Source organism: Temnothorax curvispinosus, unplaced genomic scaffold, assembly GCF_003070985.1.
Source record: "Temnothorax curvispinosus isolate PA1 unplaced genomic scaffold, ASM307098v1 QBEX01006321.1, whole genome shotgun sequence".
NCBI classification, from domain to species: Eukaryota; Metazoa; Arthropoda; class Insecta; order Hymenoptera; family Formicidae; genus Temnothorax; species Temnothorax curvispinosus.
Window position 1 is genome coordinate 520,378 of NW_020216101.1, and position 19,067 is coordinate 539,444.

A 19,067-nucleotide genomic window follows, 5' to 3' on the forward strand; every position below is an offset into this window, starting at 1 on the left:
GGTCTATACTGCGGGCGCGCGGTAAACCCCGTCCGCGCGCCCGCCCACCCCCGCGGTTCCCCCCCTAAAGGGGGGGAGGTATTTCATACCTATCACCTTTCTCCCGCTTTCATTTTTGAGTTACGTCAAGCGAAATCAAAAGGAATTGATGACCATAACCATACGACACTTATCTTGGGTTTTATAATGAATACTGGACATAATAATTACAATTCATCGTTAAAATATTATATACTATTTTTTCCAGAAGTTATATAGCACAAATTATACAATTGCTAACGGTAGAATTCTATTTTTGATAGTTCTAATAGGTTAGATAGAAAACTTCTATAAATAGTATAACGTGTTTTAAATCCAATTACTAGATAAGTAATTAGATATAAATATGGTTTTAATAAATGTGGATAAATTGTCGTAAAAATTTCAAATGTGAGAAAATATACGACATTGACCGCTTTCGTTGTTTTTACGTCTACGAAGCGGAAGAAGCATTCATATCGACTATTTGTGAATTTGTTGGCAATTGGGTCACAGGCCATTCAGGCCTCAGGCCGGGTTATCAGTGTCGTCTCAATCGGGACGTATTTACTTTCCTTTTTCGTGCTACATCTTCGGTCAAGCATTTATTGGTATCCGCTACACATTCATAGATATTTCTGGCTATTAATAAATGTATATTAGGAAATGCAAAGCTATTTATATATATGATATTTCTTTGATAAGATACGCACTCTCTCTCTGCTTAATTTTTTCTCAAGTAATTTTTCTAATAATCTCACATAATTTAAATTTGAATTAAGAGCTAATATAGAAAAATGTGCTTTTTTATTTAGCTAGATTTAAAACGATAAGAAAAATAAAATTTTGTCATGATAGGTTTGAAATAAATGTACAACGAAAAATTATGGAGATCCTTTAGTAAGAAACAAGTAACGTGTATATATTATATTTCCATCATAGAAGTGCAGCAACATACAGGTTCTTGTTCTTATTTCGATGTACAGATATGCAGATTATAAATTCATGGCAGTAGAAAAGGATACAAAGATCACAAAGATGACATCGTGACAAAACGAATGTAAGCCCTTGTTGTTAAAAGCCTTGAAATATTTACAGTATTGCAGTAGGTATCGCGAGTAGTGTTGTGCATTATACAAATAAATGCAAATATTCATCAAATAAGAATTTCTTTAATCAAATCTGTTTACGATATAAATAGGGATAGTTTTATCGATTGATCAAATGTTTCTAAAAGTTGGTCTGTATAAGATATGTGATAAATCGTACGATCTAAATAGCAACAGCACGTTAGTTACATCTATATATTTGATACACTTTCTCATTTGGGTAATAATCACGATTGTCTTGCACAACACTGACTGCCGGTGTATAGATATAGATTACGAATTCTTAATCACGTGTATATATTGGAAAGTTCTAACTCTCTTATCCAAAAGTCGCATGAAAAAATAATTCGCTTGAATCCTGCTCCTACATAATTTATTTTTGTTTCAGCCTTAAAATGATACGATGGATATATTCGCATCTGTTCATATTGATTTATCTATTTATTCTAAATACGAACTCTCGAACATTGCAAGGCACCGCATACTTTCCGACATAATTATCAAATTAACATTTAGAAAGGATTTAAACAAAATTTTATCGCTCTAAATTATAATCGAAAGCAAATTAAGTCTATTGCAAGTCTTTAATTGTCTGTATAGTCCGGATTAAAATCATTATATTACTAATATTACCAAAATATCTTTCAATAAATATATCACACAGTTCATTTACTTAATATTTAATAGTTTATATTAAAATATAAGTCACACATTTAAAAAAAAAGGAAAAAATATAGAAATGTATAGAATAACAAAATATAATGGGAAACATATGGGTGAAAATGACGAAGTACGGAGATGATTCGTTGAAAAATTATATTTTTTTCCATTCTGGCACGAATCGTAAACACAACATAATTTATAAATTAACGTACACAATCATCATCAATCATTTATACAAATTTTCATCAGCATTTTATCGTTACAAAAGATATGCTTTTGTTTGGGAATTGGAGATCAAAATCTCTTCGGAGACAAGCTCTTTTGTGCCGTGTAAGTTGGAGAAAAGGGAGGTGAGTTTGAGATTCAAAATATGTTTTGTCTTATATTCAAGTTGAAAATGTGTTAAATATATATTATAAGACATTGCCATGAATTTTTTTCGTGTAAGTTGAACTCTCTCTCCCTTCTTCCGATTCGGTGACGGTAAAGGATAAATGAATCAAATGGAGATAAGTAAAACGGAAAATCATATAATAGGATGAGGAAGAAAAGAATGGAGATAATGAGGAAAGACAAGAGAGAAGAATAGAAAGCTTGACTCATGAACGGGATAACAAAATAAATAATAGAAGCATAAACATGATTAATCACTTAACAACGTAACTAGAGATAATAATAATATTAATAATAATTAATAATATTAATAATAGAAATAATAATAATCATACGAATGGCTATATATACTTGTGAATAATTACAAGAACAGGTCTGGCACGGCGATCGCTTAACTGCCCAAAGACGCGAACGTGTTTTGTTCTTTTCTCACGTCTCTTTTCTTACTTAAGTTACTACAGACTTATTACGCAAGAGATTCTGTCAGTTTAAGGCTGAATTGGTGCGAGGGATAACGTCAAGTAAGAGGTCTCGATGCTCTCGTTTTAATAATCACGCAAAAGAAATATGACAAAAGAAACAAAAAAAAACGTTGGAACGCGTCAAAGACTCGATGGCACTTGAAAATTAATCGCACATCACATATTAAAAATGTATATTTTTTTGTTTATAATCCTGAAGTATTTTTAGTTTCGTAATTAATTAATTTATAAGTTAAAAAAAAGCAATTAGCAAAAAATACGTTTCATTTGATTTTAGAACGGTAGCCGATCGCATTGCCGCACATGTATTCCGACTATTATCGATTAAAAAACGAAACGAGTGTCCTCCGACTCGACGATCCTCCCTCGCGCGTCGCACCATACGAAAAACACCGCAAGCAATTGTTTGATCAAGGGGGCAAGTAAAATGGCAAGCAGAGAGCAACAATACTTTCTCCTCAATAGCTACTTACTCGTCCTCTGAAAACGCTTAATCGGTAGATAGGTAATTAGAAAAAATCTCGATATACAAAAATACAGAGATATACCTATGCGCGTGCCACGCGTGTATTAGCGCGTGTTGATACTTTTACTTTTTTTTTCGACGAGGAATAGGAGATACATCGGGGAAGTACACAAATATACATACGTATAGGATAAGGATTAAGGACAAAACGATCGAGGCTGAGTAAGCTCGAGTATTATGTCGGCGCGTGCTGCTCAACGAGTCACCATATGACTATCGTAAAACTATATGGAATTGACGTTTCCGAAACGAGAGACGAACTTATTCGCGGTACCGAGCAAACAGCGAGATTAAATTTCGTTTAATGCATTTCAACATAAGAGTATCTCTAAGAATACTCTTGTAGAATAAGTGCATAATACCTTACTATGCACTTATTTAAATCTTTATTTTCGACGTTTTATCATATTTGCTTTTGTTTTCTCTGTAATTTTTCTCTAGATCTTATACATTTTTACGATATGTGAGAGAAATATTGGTAAATAATGCATAAAGTACTTTTTTCAAAATCTGTAGATCTATTAGAGCAACATTACCAGATTCAATCCGCCATTTACTCGGTCTGGCTACCTTATCCGTACGGAGATCATGGCTTGAGTATACTTTTAGATTGTCTTCGTCGATTCACAGCGCAAAGATACCTGTCGGATTCGCCCTTTTTCGCTTAAGCACCACAACCAGTTTCGATTAATCGCGCCGCAACGACCGCTGTTCGCGTATACTTATTTACTTAGCTTCTACAAGAAAACGTTAAAAAAATTCGAAGAGACCGTATCGATCTTGTCAATTTGAATGTTCGTTCCTCGATAACGTAACGAACTGACGCCGACGTTATCATTTCTCGTGACGTTCGACGTTACTTAATTAGTATTAATTTCGAGGTGAGAACAACTTTCAAACTGAACTTCGCGCTTTCACGTATTCGAAGCCTTTCGCGAAGTCACATACTTCAAGTGCATTGTATAAAAAAATATTTTATCTCCTTACCGGTGTGCGGCGGCGCGAATAATTAATAATCGTAATAGTTATAATAATAAAACGCAATAATAGTGTCAATAATATTACTCACTAATTAACGTTATTTCTATACGCTTTATTATGCTTTAACATCATTTTTTTTCTCTCTCCCTCTCCTCTCTCTTTCTCTCTCTCTCTCTCCCTCTTTCTGCAGGTACGAATATGTTTATTTCTTTTTCACATTGTCCTTATTCTTGCGATCGCGTGATTTCCCGACTCCGCATTAACAAAATGTCCATCGCAAAACAATGATCACGATTACATTTATAACTATCAATACATCACTGTTTTTGCTTTTTTCGACTTCTATAGAAAGTCGACTTAACAAGTTTTCAAGTAACAACAACTTGAGCAGGTTTCGGGCGAATCGACGAGGTTACCAATGGCGACTCGCTATTTATAGATATGGACACATGAGAAAAATATTGGCGGTAAATAAACTTTCAATCAGAGAAATTATCTCGTTGATTGATTTGATTCTGTCTCGCCTTCTTTTGAGATTGTTGACGAGATTATTCTCTCGTCACCAATAGTTTTTCTCCGTCCCGCAAATCGCGCTCGATCGACAGATATGTTCTAAACAGGATAACTCTAAAACTGCTCACTGAGGTCTAATGAATCTTTTTTATAATCTTTTATATTAATCTTTTGTTGTATCTTCGATTAATTTAATATGATTTTAAATCATATTAAATTCTGGACAACGATTTACGTTTCGATTTGTCTTTTAGTTAAAGAATTTATATAAAAAATAAGAAATAGATTTCATTAAACCTCGAAATACAATTTACTGGGGTTGATGCGTGTGTTAATCGCGTGTCCGAAATATTCATCTAAAATTTGGCACGTATGTTCGCGTCGCCGACGGGCTACGTTCCAGATTTCTCTACATAGTTAATGTTAAAGATTAGGAAAGTTTTTCGCGAAGAAATGACGCGCGATGTGATTGATTATGTACATACAGTATTATTAGACATGTGATCGTTTTACGAGCACGATAAAAACACGATTCGATTCTAACGCTGAGCCTTTAAGCACCGCTTTCATGTACCTCCGTGCACTTGTGCGGCCGAGCAGGAATGCTTTATTTTCAGCTTGTATGTGTCTCAATTTTATATACTCGAGAACGAAAAAGCGAAAGATGTACAAAGAGAGCAACTGGTTAGGTGCCGTATCTTTCCCATGACAATCAAGAAATCTCCGAGAACAGCAATCGATACAGTTGATAACCAAATAAGATCTTAAAAAAAAAATAAGATTAAGTTTTAAGAAAATTTCTAAATTTTGAAAACATTATTAGAATATACATAAAGATATATGTTATGCAAATAATAATTGCAAATGAGACGAGAAATAAGTTTATTGATAAATTAATAATTTATTACGCATGCAAATAGATTACTCTCGGACTGTTCCTTGGCCGAAGTTGTAGTCACGATATTGTGTGTCGCGATGAAACATTAGGAAGAATAAAACTCGAATCGCGGAAACAGAATCAGATGCGGAGGGCGAAGAAGTACGATAATACTGTTCGGCATTGTTCGCTGTTAACGCGCGCGATCGCGTGTGACGCGTGAAAGATGATAATTTTTAGGCAATCCGTAAAAAAAATCGTTAAACAAAAAATAATTTATTTTTTGATAAATACAATATAATACTCACGGGAGCGAAGTTCATTTTTATTATTCAGCTCTCCATGCTGCTTTCGACTGCGAATTTAACTCTTTCGCTGAGCAGAGTGCATAAGGGAGATTTCAAGTTTGCAAATATAGTAAAAGATTGCGAAACGTTGCAATAATTTTGAAGCAAAAAAAAGTCACTTTGTAGAAAAAGTTACATGCACACTGTTAATGTATTTTCCAATTTTTTTAATATCATAAATTAAAGAGAAAAGAGAAGAAATAATCGTTAGATTTGCATAAATCTATTAACAAATTTTTTAAATATATTGATGTGGTTATATTATAAACTTTTCTGTAGGAACTTCAAAGTGCAGCGAAAGAATGAAATTAACGCGTCTAGCTGCAATCTCTTTCAAAATAGTCGTCTCAGAAGTTCAAGCTCGATCACAGACTCTGATTAGTGTCCGTCGGAATTCTTGCGAAATCGAATTACGACAACAAAACAAATCTTGCCTCTCGTCGATTCTCTTATTCCATCAAGATCCGCGATCTCTTCAAGTATCGATTTTTTTCTAACGCTTGGCTAATGTCATGAAGGTTGTCGAGCGGTGATTTCGCTCTCTCAACATGTTCCCACGAAGTCCTGATCGACCCGCGAAGGTTCCTGAGGATCCTCGATCGATCCTATCGCGATGTCCTCGCTGAGTTTTGGAGCTAGAGTGCAACCAGGGTCATCCGACCGATCGTTGTCATTCAGCTTTAATAACTGCCGATGGCGTCCCTGTCACGTTTTGGTCGAAAGTGGGACATTCCTCACCAGCGAGTAGACCGGGTTCGGTCTTGGGGATAGGACCGTCCGCGCACCGATTGTGGGTTTTTAGATGCCTGGTGATCATATCCCTGCGACAGGCTGCATAGGCACACTGCGGGCACTTATACGGCTTCTCGCCGGTATGAGTTCGTTGGTGGGTGCTGAGGTGATCAGATCTGCTGAACACCTGTCGGCAAGTCCGGCATGTGTACGGTTTGACGCCGGTGTGCAGTCTCATATGCCTGGTCAACATGTCCGACCTCGCAAAACTCCTCTGACACACGTCGCAGAGGTATGCTTTCGCCGAGGCATCATGGAGACCTTGTCGACGATGTCTGGATGCCATGTGCTTTGCCAGACGATCATGCAGACTGAACATCTGTCCGCACTCTGGACAGACGTAAGCCACGTCCGCGCCCGGCGCCATTTCCTCAACGACGGGTAGAACCTCCAAATTATACCGTACTGCAACGCTTTCTTTTGTCGTGGGTGATGCGACATCGCCCCTGACTACGGGCACGCTGACGGAACCCCGCGTTACGATGCCAGACGGTAGCAACTGAAGAGACGGTGACCTGCTGGAGGCTGCCGAAGCAGCCGCGGTGGACTGTAGCATCAGATTCTTCATAGAGAGATCCAACGGCGATTCTTGAGGACTTGTACCATCACTCTCGAGAGAGCTACTTCGCGGAGGATGATTGACGACAGAGGAAAAGGAAGTGGTCGCGGCTGGTACCCGCGTTTCGTCCCACTTGGGCACAACATCTGAATCGGAGTGACTGCGTCCGCGGAAGGTGTCGCCTGGTGACGACGACGACAGGTACTTGGTATGCATGTACTGCTCGAATATGCTATACGTGCCGCATATACTGCTGTACGTGAAGCTGGTTCGCGACAGCGGTGTCTGCAGAGAGGTCGCCGACATCATCGCTGCCGACGCAGCCAGCGATTGTGAGCACTGGCTGCACATACAGTCCGAGTACTTGGTCGCCGACAATCGGTGGTTGTTCTGATAGGGCGAGTAACGATGTCGATGATGGTGATGTTGATGATACGAATATCGGTATGGTCGGTGGGGATGATGGTGATACTGCTGACTGATTTCGTTGAACTCCTCTTCGGTTGACATCACTGCTTCCGCATCTTTTAACCTCAATGGTAGTTGGCCAATCACGGCGGTGGTATCCACAGCGGATCGCGAGGACGACGATCTGGGCGAGCCGAAGACATCTTCCTCCTCGGACACAGGGCCGCTGCCTTCGAATTTCAACACCTCGCCTTCGGATGGTGAACTGCGATGGGCCTGCAATGTGTCCACTACTTGTTCCAACCGTCTTCGTTTCTTGCGGGGGTTCCGGTGGTTGCGGTTGGCCGTCGCCGCGAGGGTGTTGTTGTTTGTACAGGAGGGTGGTGGCGGCTTGGCCGGGCCCGGGGGCGCGGCTGCGGCGTCCTCCACGGCGCTCTCGGCCATCGTCATCGAGGATGCGCGGCACCCGCCGCCTGGGCCCCTTATGCCACCTACGACACCCTCGGCTACCACCGTACTACCACCCACCTCGTCCTGAAACAATTAAAAGATGATGATGTGGTTATTCGAAGATGCTCATGTTATCTATACGAGTTTAAATAAATTATTTAATTTAGCGTTTAAACAGTACTTGAAGCACTGAAGCAATGAACAAGTGTGCGGTGACGTTTATAGATTAAATTATCGCACATGTGCATTTGCTTAATTATTATTTCGATAATCTGTTTAATCGTTGAATTAAATTATGCCTTATTATGTTGATATATGTCTATACGCTAAGGTTTATATAGATATATTACTTTACTTGCTTCTGTCGTGATCTTTTTTCCAATTTATGTTAGAAATTATTCAGAGTATGTGACTCGGGCTTGAATTTCACAAGATATATAATTTCACTTGAACGCAAATTAATTTTCAGAGAAATAACTTCCAATTATATGTTATTATACTTTGAGATTTGAGCGCCATTGAATTAGATAGTATTTTGTTGGCGCAACGTTGTTGTTAACAACGCTAGCTTGCTAATGATAGTAATTGACATATCGTGGTGACATTTATACGGGCGAGGTTTAGATTCGCAGGTGCTAATAAACTATGACTTCGTAATAATATATGAATTTATGATAGCGCTACTTGTAAATGAAACGTGGTTAATGATAATATTCCGAGAGACATAAACTTCGATCAATTCATGTTTAATATGATCTCACGTAATGCAAATAATATTATTAATTATAACAAATAATTTAAAATTTATAAGCGTTCATATATTTTCGCTATTTTAAGCGCAAAATTTAATAAATTAAAAAGAAATATTACAAAAGTACAAAACTTACAATTAGTATGTCTATTAAAATAGACCAGCAAGAATAGACTTTATTGTACGACTTTTGAAAAAATTGTTCATATACCGTACAGAGTTTAACATATAAATATTATAAAATAAGACATCGGTCTATGCATCGGGTCTCTGTCATGAAATGCAATTTATGTTAAAAGCAAATAGGTTAACGTGAGCAACATCAAAAATAAAAAGTGTCGAAAATTAATTCTTTTACAAAACGTTAAATATAATTATTATATTAATCGCGAGAGCAATGAAATATCAGTGTGAATGACCGTTCGCATATAATCTTGCCATCTTACCAATCCCAAAAAAACAGGTATTGACGTGCAAGACCAACAGGTGTGGACTGCGCGTGACTCGTCTTAGAACGAATGGCAATCGAGGTAACGGAGGTCTTCTAGAGAATGGGGGAGACGACGAAGAAGCGCCAAGTTGTCGTAACAAGACGCGATTAGAATATTCGTCACGTTTTTGCGCCGCGATATCGACCGATCATTTGTCATTAGTCCGTGGCCGCCATTAAAAGCCGAGAGACGATCGCCTCTCGACGAGATCGCGCTCGATCCCGTGCCGATTATCGCGATACAGCCCCGTTTCGACCACTCCGCGACTAACGGAACTTTTTTTAACGTTCTCGATAAAAGAATCTTGCCCACTTTGTAAACAAGCGGCATCATCATTTATTGAAACACGGTCGTTACTAAGGAAATTAATTAGAAACGGAAGAGATTCGTCATGGGTTAATTGAATATCTATTAAAACATTATTGCGCGTTTCTAAAAGTGTAGAAAATTGCGTATTTTTGACGATTCACGAAGTGACAGATGAATAATGATAATGATAATGAATAATGAACTCTGTGTTCTCTTGGTTGAATATACAGAATTTTCTACGGGGACCTAATTCCCACGAAACGAATATAGACGAAGAGTCGTGTGGGATTTTTAAAATATTTATTTTAATCCACCATGTAAATGTATGTGTGTGGACCACACTGTTTGTCTTGTTCGATCGATCGATGTGACAACGTCACTTTGTCATAAGACCGCGCGATGTAACGTGAGAGATGTATCTGCTGAATATTTGAAATTTAAATCGCGCGAGCACGAGCACGTGAATCAACGAACAGACTACCGATGACTGGCATTTAACACCGTGATTTTTTGACGGCGTGGGCGAATTTCTATTGTTCATGTGCAGCACTTTAAAAAAATTAACTCTGGGGACTCCTTTACCGGCGGTTCTTCTTACTTGCAGCTCTTTTACAGATAAAAAGTTTATAAAATCCTAAAAATCAAACATGATGTAAATAACTACTTATGATGCGACGTTATCCAATCTCGGTAAAACTTATGATGAACTTTATGAGGATTTTGCATCGTTTTCGTTAACCAACGGCGTTAAAAGAGAGACATATTAGATTAAAATAATCGATTAATTTTCTGTAAGTGTTTATATATTAAATGAAACTAAGAGGACAGCAAAAGAAATTAAAATCAGATTTTTAGGATCTTTCAGTTTTGCTGACTAAATACATCATTAAATATGAGAAATCAAACTGCGAGGTATCTTTTTAAAACCAATACACATACGATGGCACCCGATGTGACGGTATCTTGGCGCCACGTGTGCGTGCATAATCTCAATTGCAAGTCTGCCGTCGGTCTCGATAGCACGTCACGATCGTAGAATAAAGATTCTACTCAGCTTCCTGGAAAAACGCGGTATGTCGCGTCGCGGACGCGGATGTGGAGAATTGTCCAACGGTTTTCCAGCGGCTCCAGCGTGCTGCATACCGACGCGTACGTGCGTAGTGCGCCGTTTCGAGACCGATCTTCGCGGCCGGCCCCGCTTACCTCCGATGAATACCGAGAAATCCGTTCATGGAGAAACATGCGAATTCCTGGCCACCGTCCCATCGCGCGGCAGCGAGAGGCGGACTTCGATAGTCGCTTAAATGACGTCGCTTAAGTGACTTAATGCGGCTGAATCCGCGATTTATTTCAATCCACGTGCGTCCTTCAACTTTGCACCACCGCACCGGGGCATTCTCGGGATTCTAGAATAAGGACTCGTCGCTGTCGCGCCTTTGTCGCACAAAAAAACTGCTTTATGCGCATTCGAAAGTCTTGTTATGCTGTTCTCTTAAAGAGACAGAATGAATATTAAGATGTTGGCATAGTGATTGTTTTTATTAGCCAGATGACACTTTTGCAGGACGCATGTAGTGGCGTCACAGAAAAGAACGCGCGTTCCTAGCGGGAGGTTGTTCTTGGATAAAGTGTTTGGTTTTAGATGTCTTCTTAACAAAAGTTATATTTATGCTGTCAATTCATAGATTGATACTTGCATGGCTTGATTACAAAACCGCATCAATCAAAAGAGAATAGATAATAGATCTGAACGCATTCATGTCATAGAATAGCGCTTCGATTAGAGAAGATCCGTAATGAATCTTGTTTGACGGTGCTCGAGGCGCTTCGGTCCTTTCTTCTTTACTACAGTGGCTATTCTTTTATTCTTCTCGGCGCCGCCACTTGTCCTACCCTTCTCCGCCTTCATTCGCGGAGAGAAAGGGTCTCGATGATCGGTCGTAAAACGTAAAGGGGACTCGTAAACGAAGTGAAAAGATATCAGAACGTAAATGTCGAGAACAGGTCCCCTAAAGAGGACGGTGTGGGCGTACTTACTCGCTACCTTCCCACCACCTTGATTTTTTCCTTTTTGCCTTCGCTCAGGATCGAGGAGTACCCTTCTAGAGAGTTTGCTGCGATATTTCATTACTCTCTTTATTTCTCTTATTCTTTTCCATTTAATGAAATTATCTTAAGTTAACAAAATGCACATAAAAAATAATTTCCATATGATATTTAAGAAGTGTTCCCTTGATGATTAAAAAATTTAGATTAAGGCTTTCAAGTGCTAATCTAATGATACAAAAATTTTAAGATATATGAAAAATGTAAGACAGTATTGATTTTTTAAAAGTATACAACAAAATATTTATAAAAATTAATAATAATTTTTTTTGTGAAAAGAAAAATATATTACATTCAGTTCGATATAAGCAAAATATTCGTATCGAGAAAGAGAAGTAGTAAAGATGCTGCTATCTACGATTTGATACACATGTGATGATTCGAGGATATGAGTTTGCAAGAAAACGGAGCGGACGATCATCGGTGAAGAATTCCAGCAGGAATGCCCTCGAGCGGGCACCTGTAACCGTGGCTCGACGGGAGAAACAGAACAGGTTGAGACGTGGGCGTGGGTGGAGCGCTTGATCTTTCTCTCCTGCACGATCTGCCCATATACTGGCCACTGCGCCACGATAGTGATGGGTACGATTAGCGCGCGAGTTTATGTTCATTATTTCTTGAAGACATAGATACATACAAAAAACATTTTCATTTCCTTAAAAAATAATTTTCTTTGTCAGAATGCTCTTTGGCGTTTTACACTCTAATAGACGCAACATAAAAAATGTGACATTTAAAAATGAATTTTTATCTTAGAATTTTATAAAAGTTTTGTGTTTTAATCGTATCAACATTCCAAACGTTTGTAGTTACAAGTTGTATTTCATAATCGCAAATGATATAGCGTCTATTAATACGATTTGATGCATTATTAATCATCATTTTCATTTACCTAAACGATTAATTAAGATGTAATTAGATAGATACGATCTAAAAAAGAAATAGCATAAGGAGTTATTAAAAACAATGTCGTCTTTGTAAAAAAATATATAAAAACAAATGTAGTTACACGTGTGTGTTATATAAATGTAAACGTGACTCGCGCCTTTCGCTATTGGCTGTCCATCCGGCGTTCCTGCTTCGGAAAGGAAGAGCGGCCTTAAGGCAGACAGGCTCGCCGCGGTGGCGGTAGGACTCTGGCGAACTGCTACCAAAAAACCAGACGGGCTACCGAAGGGAAGCCGGTGGTTGGTATCTATATAGGCTACGAGGTAGTGAAGCTGCGACCATCCGAGCGTATCTTCCCGCGAGGGCGAGGCCCGCAAAAAGAATTAGAGGAATCGAGACGGCCGGCGATCGAAGGTCGACGATCTGTCTCGACGAATGAACGTTCGTTAACCATTAGGCCTATCTGAAGCACACCAGCCGGTGGCTCGTCTAGGAGATTGACAACGTATATCAAGCCTACGAGCTGCGGAGGACTCGTTCGCCAAGCACACACTTTTCCGCGGAACGAGTTGCAGAAGCAACGCGCGTCTTTCCTCATTCTGTTTCTTTTTTCTCCGCCTTTTTCTCTCTCTCCCCATCTATCTCTTCCTTTCTCCGTCTTTCTTCCCTCCACAGAGCATTTCCCCCGATGCGGTCTCTCTACGATGCAAAGAAGTCGCTAGCTCGAGTGAGCGTCCGTCGCGCGACAGATTTTATCGTCGGCGGAAAATTACGGGTTATCGAGAGGGTGATTAATGGCCCCCCGCTGGATATTGGACAGTAATTAAATGCGTGGCAATTTGTGCACCACGCAGATATAGTGTGTGCGTATTCATGGCACGACTGACAGGCCAACTAGACTGATTTAAAGTTTTACGAGACGAACGAGGCGTGCGCGGGCGCGCGCGCGATCGTTTATCTTTCTCTGCGTCTTCCTCGATCCTTGTCGGATCATCTTTTTTCCTGACGAAGATGCTAACACGCCGCTATGGCATGTCTCTTTTTTTGTTTCGTGTATATATACGACGCGACGCATATAAAGTGTAGCAAGATTGCACTCGACTTTGCGGAGGCTTTGATTCTACTTTTTGACGGAAACGAGGTAGGCTCGTCATACATATTCTGATTCTTGTTCGAAAAAAAGCAATTTGACGACGCAAAAAGATATAGGTACATAATTTGTCGAGAAAGATCTTTAAAACATTCAACGATATATCTTATTGTATGTTTATAATTTTATACATATATAATCGATATGCATGCAGATAGAAAGATAAAAAATCACGTAAAGTCTCAATGTAGCTTTTTCGAGAGATTCGGCATGCATTTATTATAAAAGTAACCTTCGTGGTTTCGCTTTATAGAGAGCATCGCGATACCGGAGAGTCGCCAAGAGTCTCCTCCATTAGATAACTTCCACGAAAAGACTAAGACGCGGTTTTTGCGTCTGCGATGGCGAGGCGGGACTTGGCGCTCATAGGCAGGTATAGAGCATCGTCGTCCTCGACTCTTACGATCTAGTTAGCGCGATCCATCGATCCGATTGGCGTGTAATCGATCGCCCTCGTCTCTATAAGGGGACGGGCTAGAATTCGCTGAATCACACCGCCTTCGGGACAATTTGCCGATATGATAACGCCCCGTTTCCTCTGATTCCACTTGTTTACGCTGAAATGGCGATATCCAGCATCATGCATTATTGAATAAGACATTAATTCCGTATTCTTCATTTTAATGGATTGTGCCATATATAGATATGTTAAGCAAATGAAAAAGGAAAAACAGGTATATATATATCTATGTGCAGTTTATTCTCGCGCACATAATCATTTTTTACTATAAGGATTTCTAGTTCAATTGTTTCTTTTTACGCCACGTGTAAATGCATTATAATTCAGTATAGGCACGTTGGAAATACCGCATTTTTGTAAAAGTTATTTCATCGCCATGTATAGATAAATTACTTTAGCATGTATATAGATTTTTGGAAATTTGCCCTGAAGACTAGTAGACTTCAAGATAAATCAAAATTTTAAAAATTATATATTTGATCTCTAATATATAATTGTATTAACAACTCTCTATTTTTATATACCATTCCAGTCATTCCAGTAGTCATTCCAAATAACGATATTTTTATGAAGCTTGAGAAAGGTATCAAAAATACGATATACTTCCGTTATTCACTTGTCATAGTTCCGAAATGCCCCCATCAAACTCTCCATTACACTCTGCGATCTTTCAGTCAACCGAAACGTATCGCGATGTCACGCTGTTCTGTCGACATTAAGGCGAGTTCATTTCGACGGGCGCATAATCCGATTATCCCGGCTTCTCATTCGGTCGCGTTTTCCCGGCGCCGCTCGCATTTTATTCCACGGCATGCGTCTCCATGCACCTGGCCGCCGCGCCGTCGCAAAACCCGCGCATCCCATTACGGTACGTAAACGCTCGATATTCTTTCATTTCACTTCCTGAGGGTGCAGATTCTAGATATATTTAAATGCCGCTGCAAATGCCAACCCATTCCCGCGAAACGAAATTATTTCTCTTCGTTCCGATTGCCGAGCCGATCCGTTTGCGGAAGGGAGACGGCGACAGCGATCGAAGAGAGGAGAGAGGAGAGTCAAACGATGAGGCAGTTTGAAAATATGCTCCTGAAATTATCGTTATCCGTCGAGGGATCTCCGCGGCCGCGAAGATCGTCGAGTCGTTAGTCAGTCGGTCCTGCGGTCCCGAGACCCTCTCCAAGTGCCGAGAGAAAGAGGGAGAAAGAGGGAGAAAGAGAGGCGCACTGGTAATTAAACTCTCGCGCGACTTTGCTTGCCGTCGTTCGTTGGTCGACGTCGTTGGCTTTTTACGGTTTGCACCTTGCACGCCACGCCACATACACGAGAGAGAGAGAGAGAGAGAGAGAGAGAGAGAGAGAGAGAGAGAGAGAAAGAGAGACGTGACGCGTATGTCGGCGCCTTACGGGCCAGCGTAAAACTGGCCGGTAATCATTAACGACCTAGCGCTCTCTCGACGAAAACCAAAGAGAGCCGCATCGCACCTGAAAAAGCTTACATGTGCATACAGAATATTTCAGAACGCTTGACCTTATTTTGAATAACGAATTTTTCCAAAGAGAATATCGAAGAAACTATTATATGATTTTTAACATTTATAATATTTAATATGTGTAAAATATATTTCGAAAAAGTCAAATTTCGAAGAAGTAAAATTGAATCTTCTTATTCTAAAGCAGAGCAATTTTTGTTTTTGAAAATAGAGTACCATGGTAAATCGCAGCACATATTTAACTTGGTTATCGCAAAGTGCGGCAGTTTGTTGAATGAGATGAATTGCGATCGAGCCAAGAGGGTGCAAATTATAATTTATCAAATTAAACTTTGCATGAATAGATGCATGTACTTAGATTATTGCGACGATTTGAACGTATAACGAAGTGAAAATGTCCGAGCCTGTGTGGGCATACATTGCGATAATTTAGAATACACATCCGTGATGATGGCAATACGATGCGGTGACGTCCGAATCGACAAATAAATAGTCAATTCGTTTAACATTTGCTCCTGTTCGCTATCCGTGTTGTCCGCAATCGATTCCCTTGCGTCACGGCGCTAAAGTATTCCGCGAACTCATATCATTGACAACGCAATATGAACAGCATCGTTTATAATAGTGCGCGCGATTTATCGCATGTCATTATGGTACGCACCGCAGGCCGTAAATATCAAAAGCGCAACTTGCTACCGAATTACATAAAATGATCCGCGAATAGAACGCAATGCGAGTGAAAAATAATAAAAATTTAATATCTGCTGCGCGTAAAATCGAGTAACATTGATTCTTTACGAGCACGCGCATAAAAACACACATAACCGGCTCCGAGAGCGGCACTTGAATATCCTTATAACAATCAGGGGAAAGTATCTCACTGTCTGATTACACAGACATAAATCCTAACTATCGTGAATATTTGATGATGGGATTGAAAACAAACGCATGATGAAATAAGTCATAAAATGGCTCTTTTTAATTTTTCTTCTGTTAAAAAAATAAGTAATAAATTGTATATAATTACATATAGACCTAAAAAGAATCTAAAGCTTAATTTTCATAGAAAATGTTTCATTCTAATATAATAATATTTAATAACATAAAGGAATACTTTAGTAGGTAATTAAATTTATCAATAATGTATATTATAATTCGAAATATTGAATATATGTAGTTGCAATTAAACTTCAGGTGATATAAACGGTACGGTGCGCTGATTTTTCAAGATACGTCTATTATTAACAACTGCAATATAATATGTATCATGTTTATATAGACGTATAAGAAAATAATTATAAAAAAATTATATAACCTACACATAGTTAAACTTTAAAATAAGGTAATGACTGAAAACCTTCATCTCTTGATAATAACCCGCTGGGTTCTTCTCGGAGCGTATTTCGATCCGAAACAGTTCAGATGCAAGATACGGTGTTGTATGCGCGCTGTCCCGATGCCGCATCGAAAGTGTCATATAGCACTGCAGTGCAGCAGGACTGCAGCAGGTTCCAAAATGTAGCACAGTAATCGTTCATATACGGTCACGGAGGCCCCTCAAACCGGAAAAATGCAATAATAACGAGTAGAAAATTTGCCAGGAATTTGACAAGAGATGTAGACGTTATTATACAGCTGTAATATTTTCCGCGAGCGGGATGCAATTATTATGTCGAACTGACAAAGTTTAACCACACGTGTAAGAACGAACTGGCGTTTATCGTAGTAATTACACTTTAGCTTTAACGATAATATCTGATAAAAGCGATAAGAAGGAAAAGTTTACGAGCCAACGGTCGATTCTACATTTTTGATACGCTGAGAGTTACAACGTCGTTCACGAGATGGTTTCGTGTATAGTAAATTGCGATCATTAGCACGACGATTATCGATAAGATAGGCGATGTGTGATCAGACGTGAAAATAATCGACTAATTAAAAAAAGACGTTATAATTAAAATTGTATGCATTTTATGAGATAGCATTTCTCGTTGATTTGCGCGAGGATGATTTTGTGCGGAATTTCTAAAACGCATGTATATAAAATTAGAAAGGACAAAAGGATATAAAGTAATCGATTTTACTTCACACATTTCTGAAATATAATATAGTAATAGTATAGTTTATTAACTTTAGCATAACAGCCAGAAAGTGGACATAGTAATATAATTTGTACATAATCTTTACATAATACAGTAATTTAATCTCGGGATATGGAATAGTAATTCATTAAAATTTGGTTTTATAAAGTAATGAAATTAATGATCTTTTATGATCTAACATTAGAATTATAATATCTTTCAAAAATTTTAAATGTATAATTTTCCGACGTCGTAAGTTAACAGATCCTCTAAAATTGATAATAAGCCAGCCCTCTGTAGTGCGGCGCGTATACACGCGTAAATGCATTCGGTCGTAACGGCTGTTACAATCTATCCCAACCACGGCATTCGTATGGCGGACGTTATCGTGTAATTGCGGGTTAATTCGAGGCTGGCAGACGACAGCGTACAAGGCGTGGGCGATTCCTTAGGCCTGTCTCGTTTTGTCGTTTCGCGTAGCTGCACGCAATCGCATTCGCCAAACGACAGAGACATCTCCTAGTAGCCTCTTGGGCTCTTCGTCCAACGCTCGTTGAACATATTTTACGCTTCGTCGCGCGAAACCGACGATTGTCCGTGCAATAATTTACATGGAAATCAGGCACGCGAAATCTAGAGACTCATTTACACAGAACTTGGACTCAAATAAAGTGAAGATAAATCAGAGTCATTCATCAGACGTGTGAAAAGTATATAAAAATTCTTTTTAAGAAAATATTTTTTCGATAATACTCAATTTAGATTTATAAAAATCATTTTTCTGTTGTTTGAACTTTTGAAAACTTTTTTTTGTTGTTAAAGAAAAACGAAAATCTATGGAGTAATCCATATTCTCTTCGATGCATCGCAGATTCCGCAATGCAGAATTCTAGATAAATTTTACGGAGCGAGGGAAATTCTTGAGACCGACAATGTCGACCTCAACGAAGTCGAGATCTCAACGTCGAACGCAGCTCAATTATTTATTCGTGGCGCGTGGGTGTTTGTTCGTTTATTCGGTTAAAAAGGAATCGTTTCGACGAGATTAGATGCGGAGGAAAAGAAGGAATCAGAGGAACGAGTGGCACTTGGAAGAGAGTTCCACAGAGCGATGCACTCATTGCAGATGCACAAGCAGATTCTAAGTTCTCGGTGTCAAGCATAAGGTCTCCTTCGAGCTGTGGTCGTTATACACGCGTGTGCACACGCTCGCACGTGCGTGAA

The 19,067-nt window shown here is 39.1% G+C and overlaps 1 protein-coding gene across 1 annotated transcript in view; it reads right to left on the bottom strand.

Moving 5' to 3' along the window:
• Positions 1–5,516: 5,516 nt before the first annotated feature.
• The window catches only part of LOC112455682 (oocyte zinc finger protein XlCOF8.4), a 59,802-nt gene continuing 46,251 nt past the window's right edge, over positions 5,517–19,067 (bottom strand). Inside the window, exon 3 of the mRNA XM_025017771.1 lies at positions 5,517–8,202. Coding sequence (XP_024873539.1) covers positions 6,580–8,202 — 1,623 coding nt within the window. The 3' untranslated portion in view covers positions 5,517–6,579. The remainder of the gene's footprint in view (positions 8,203–19,067) is intronic.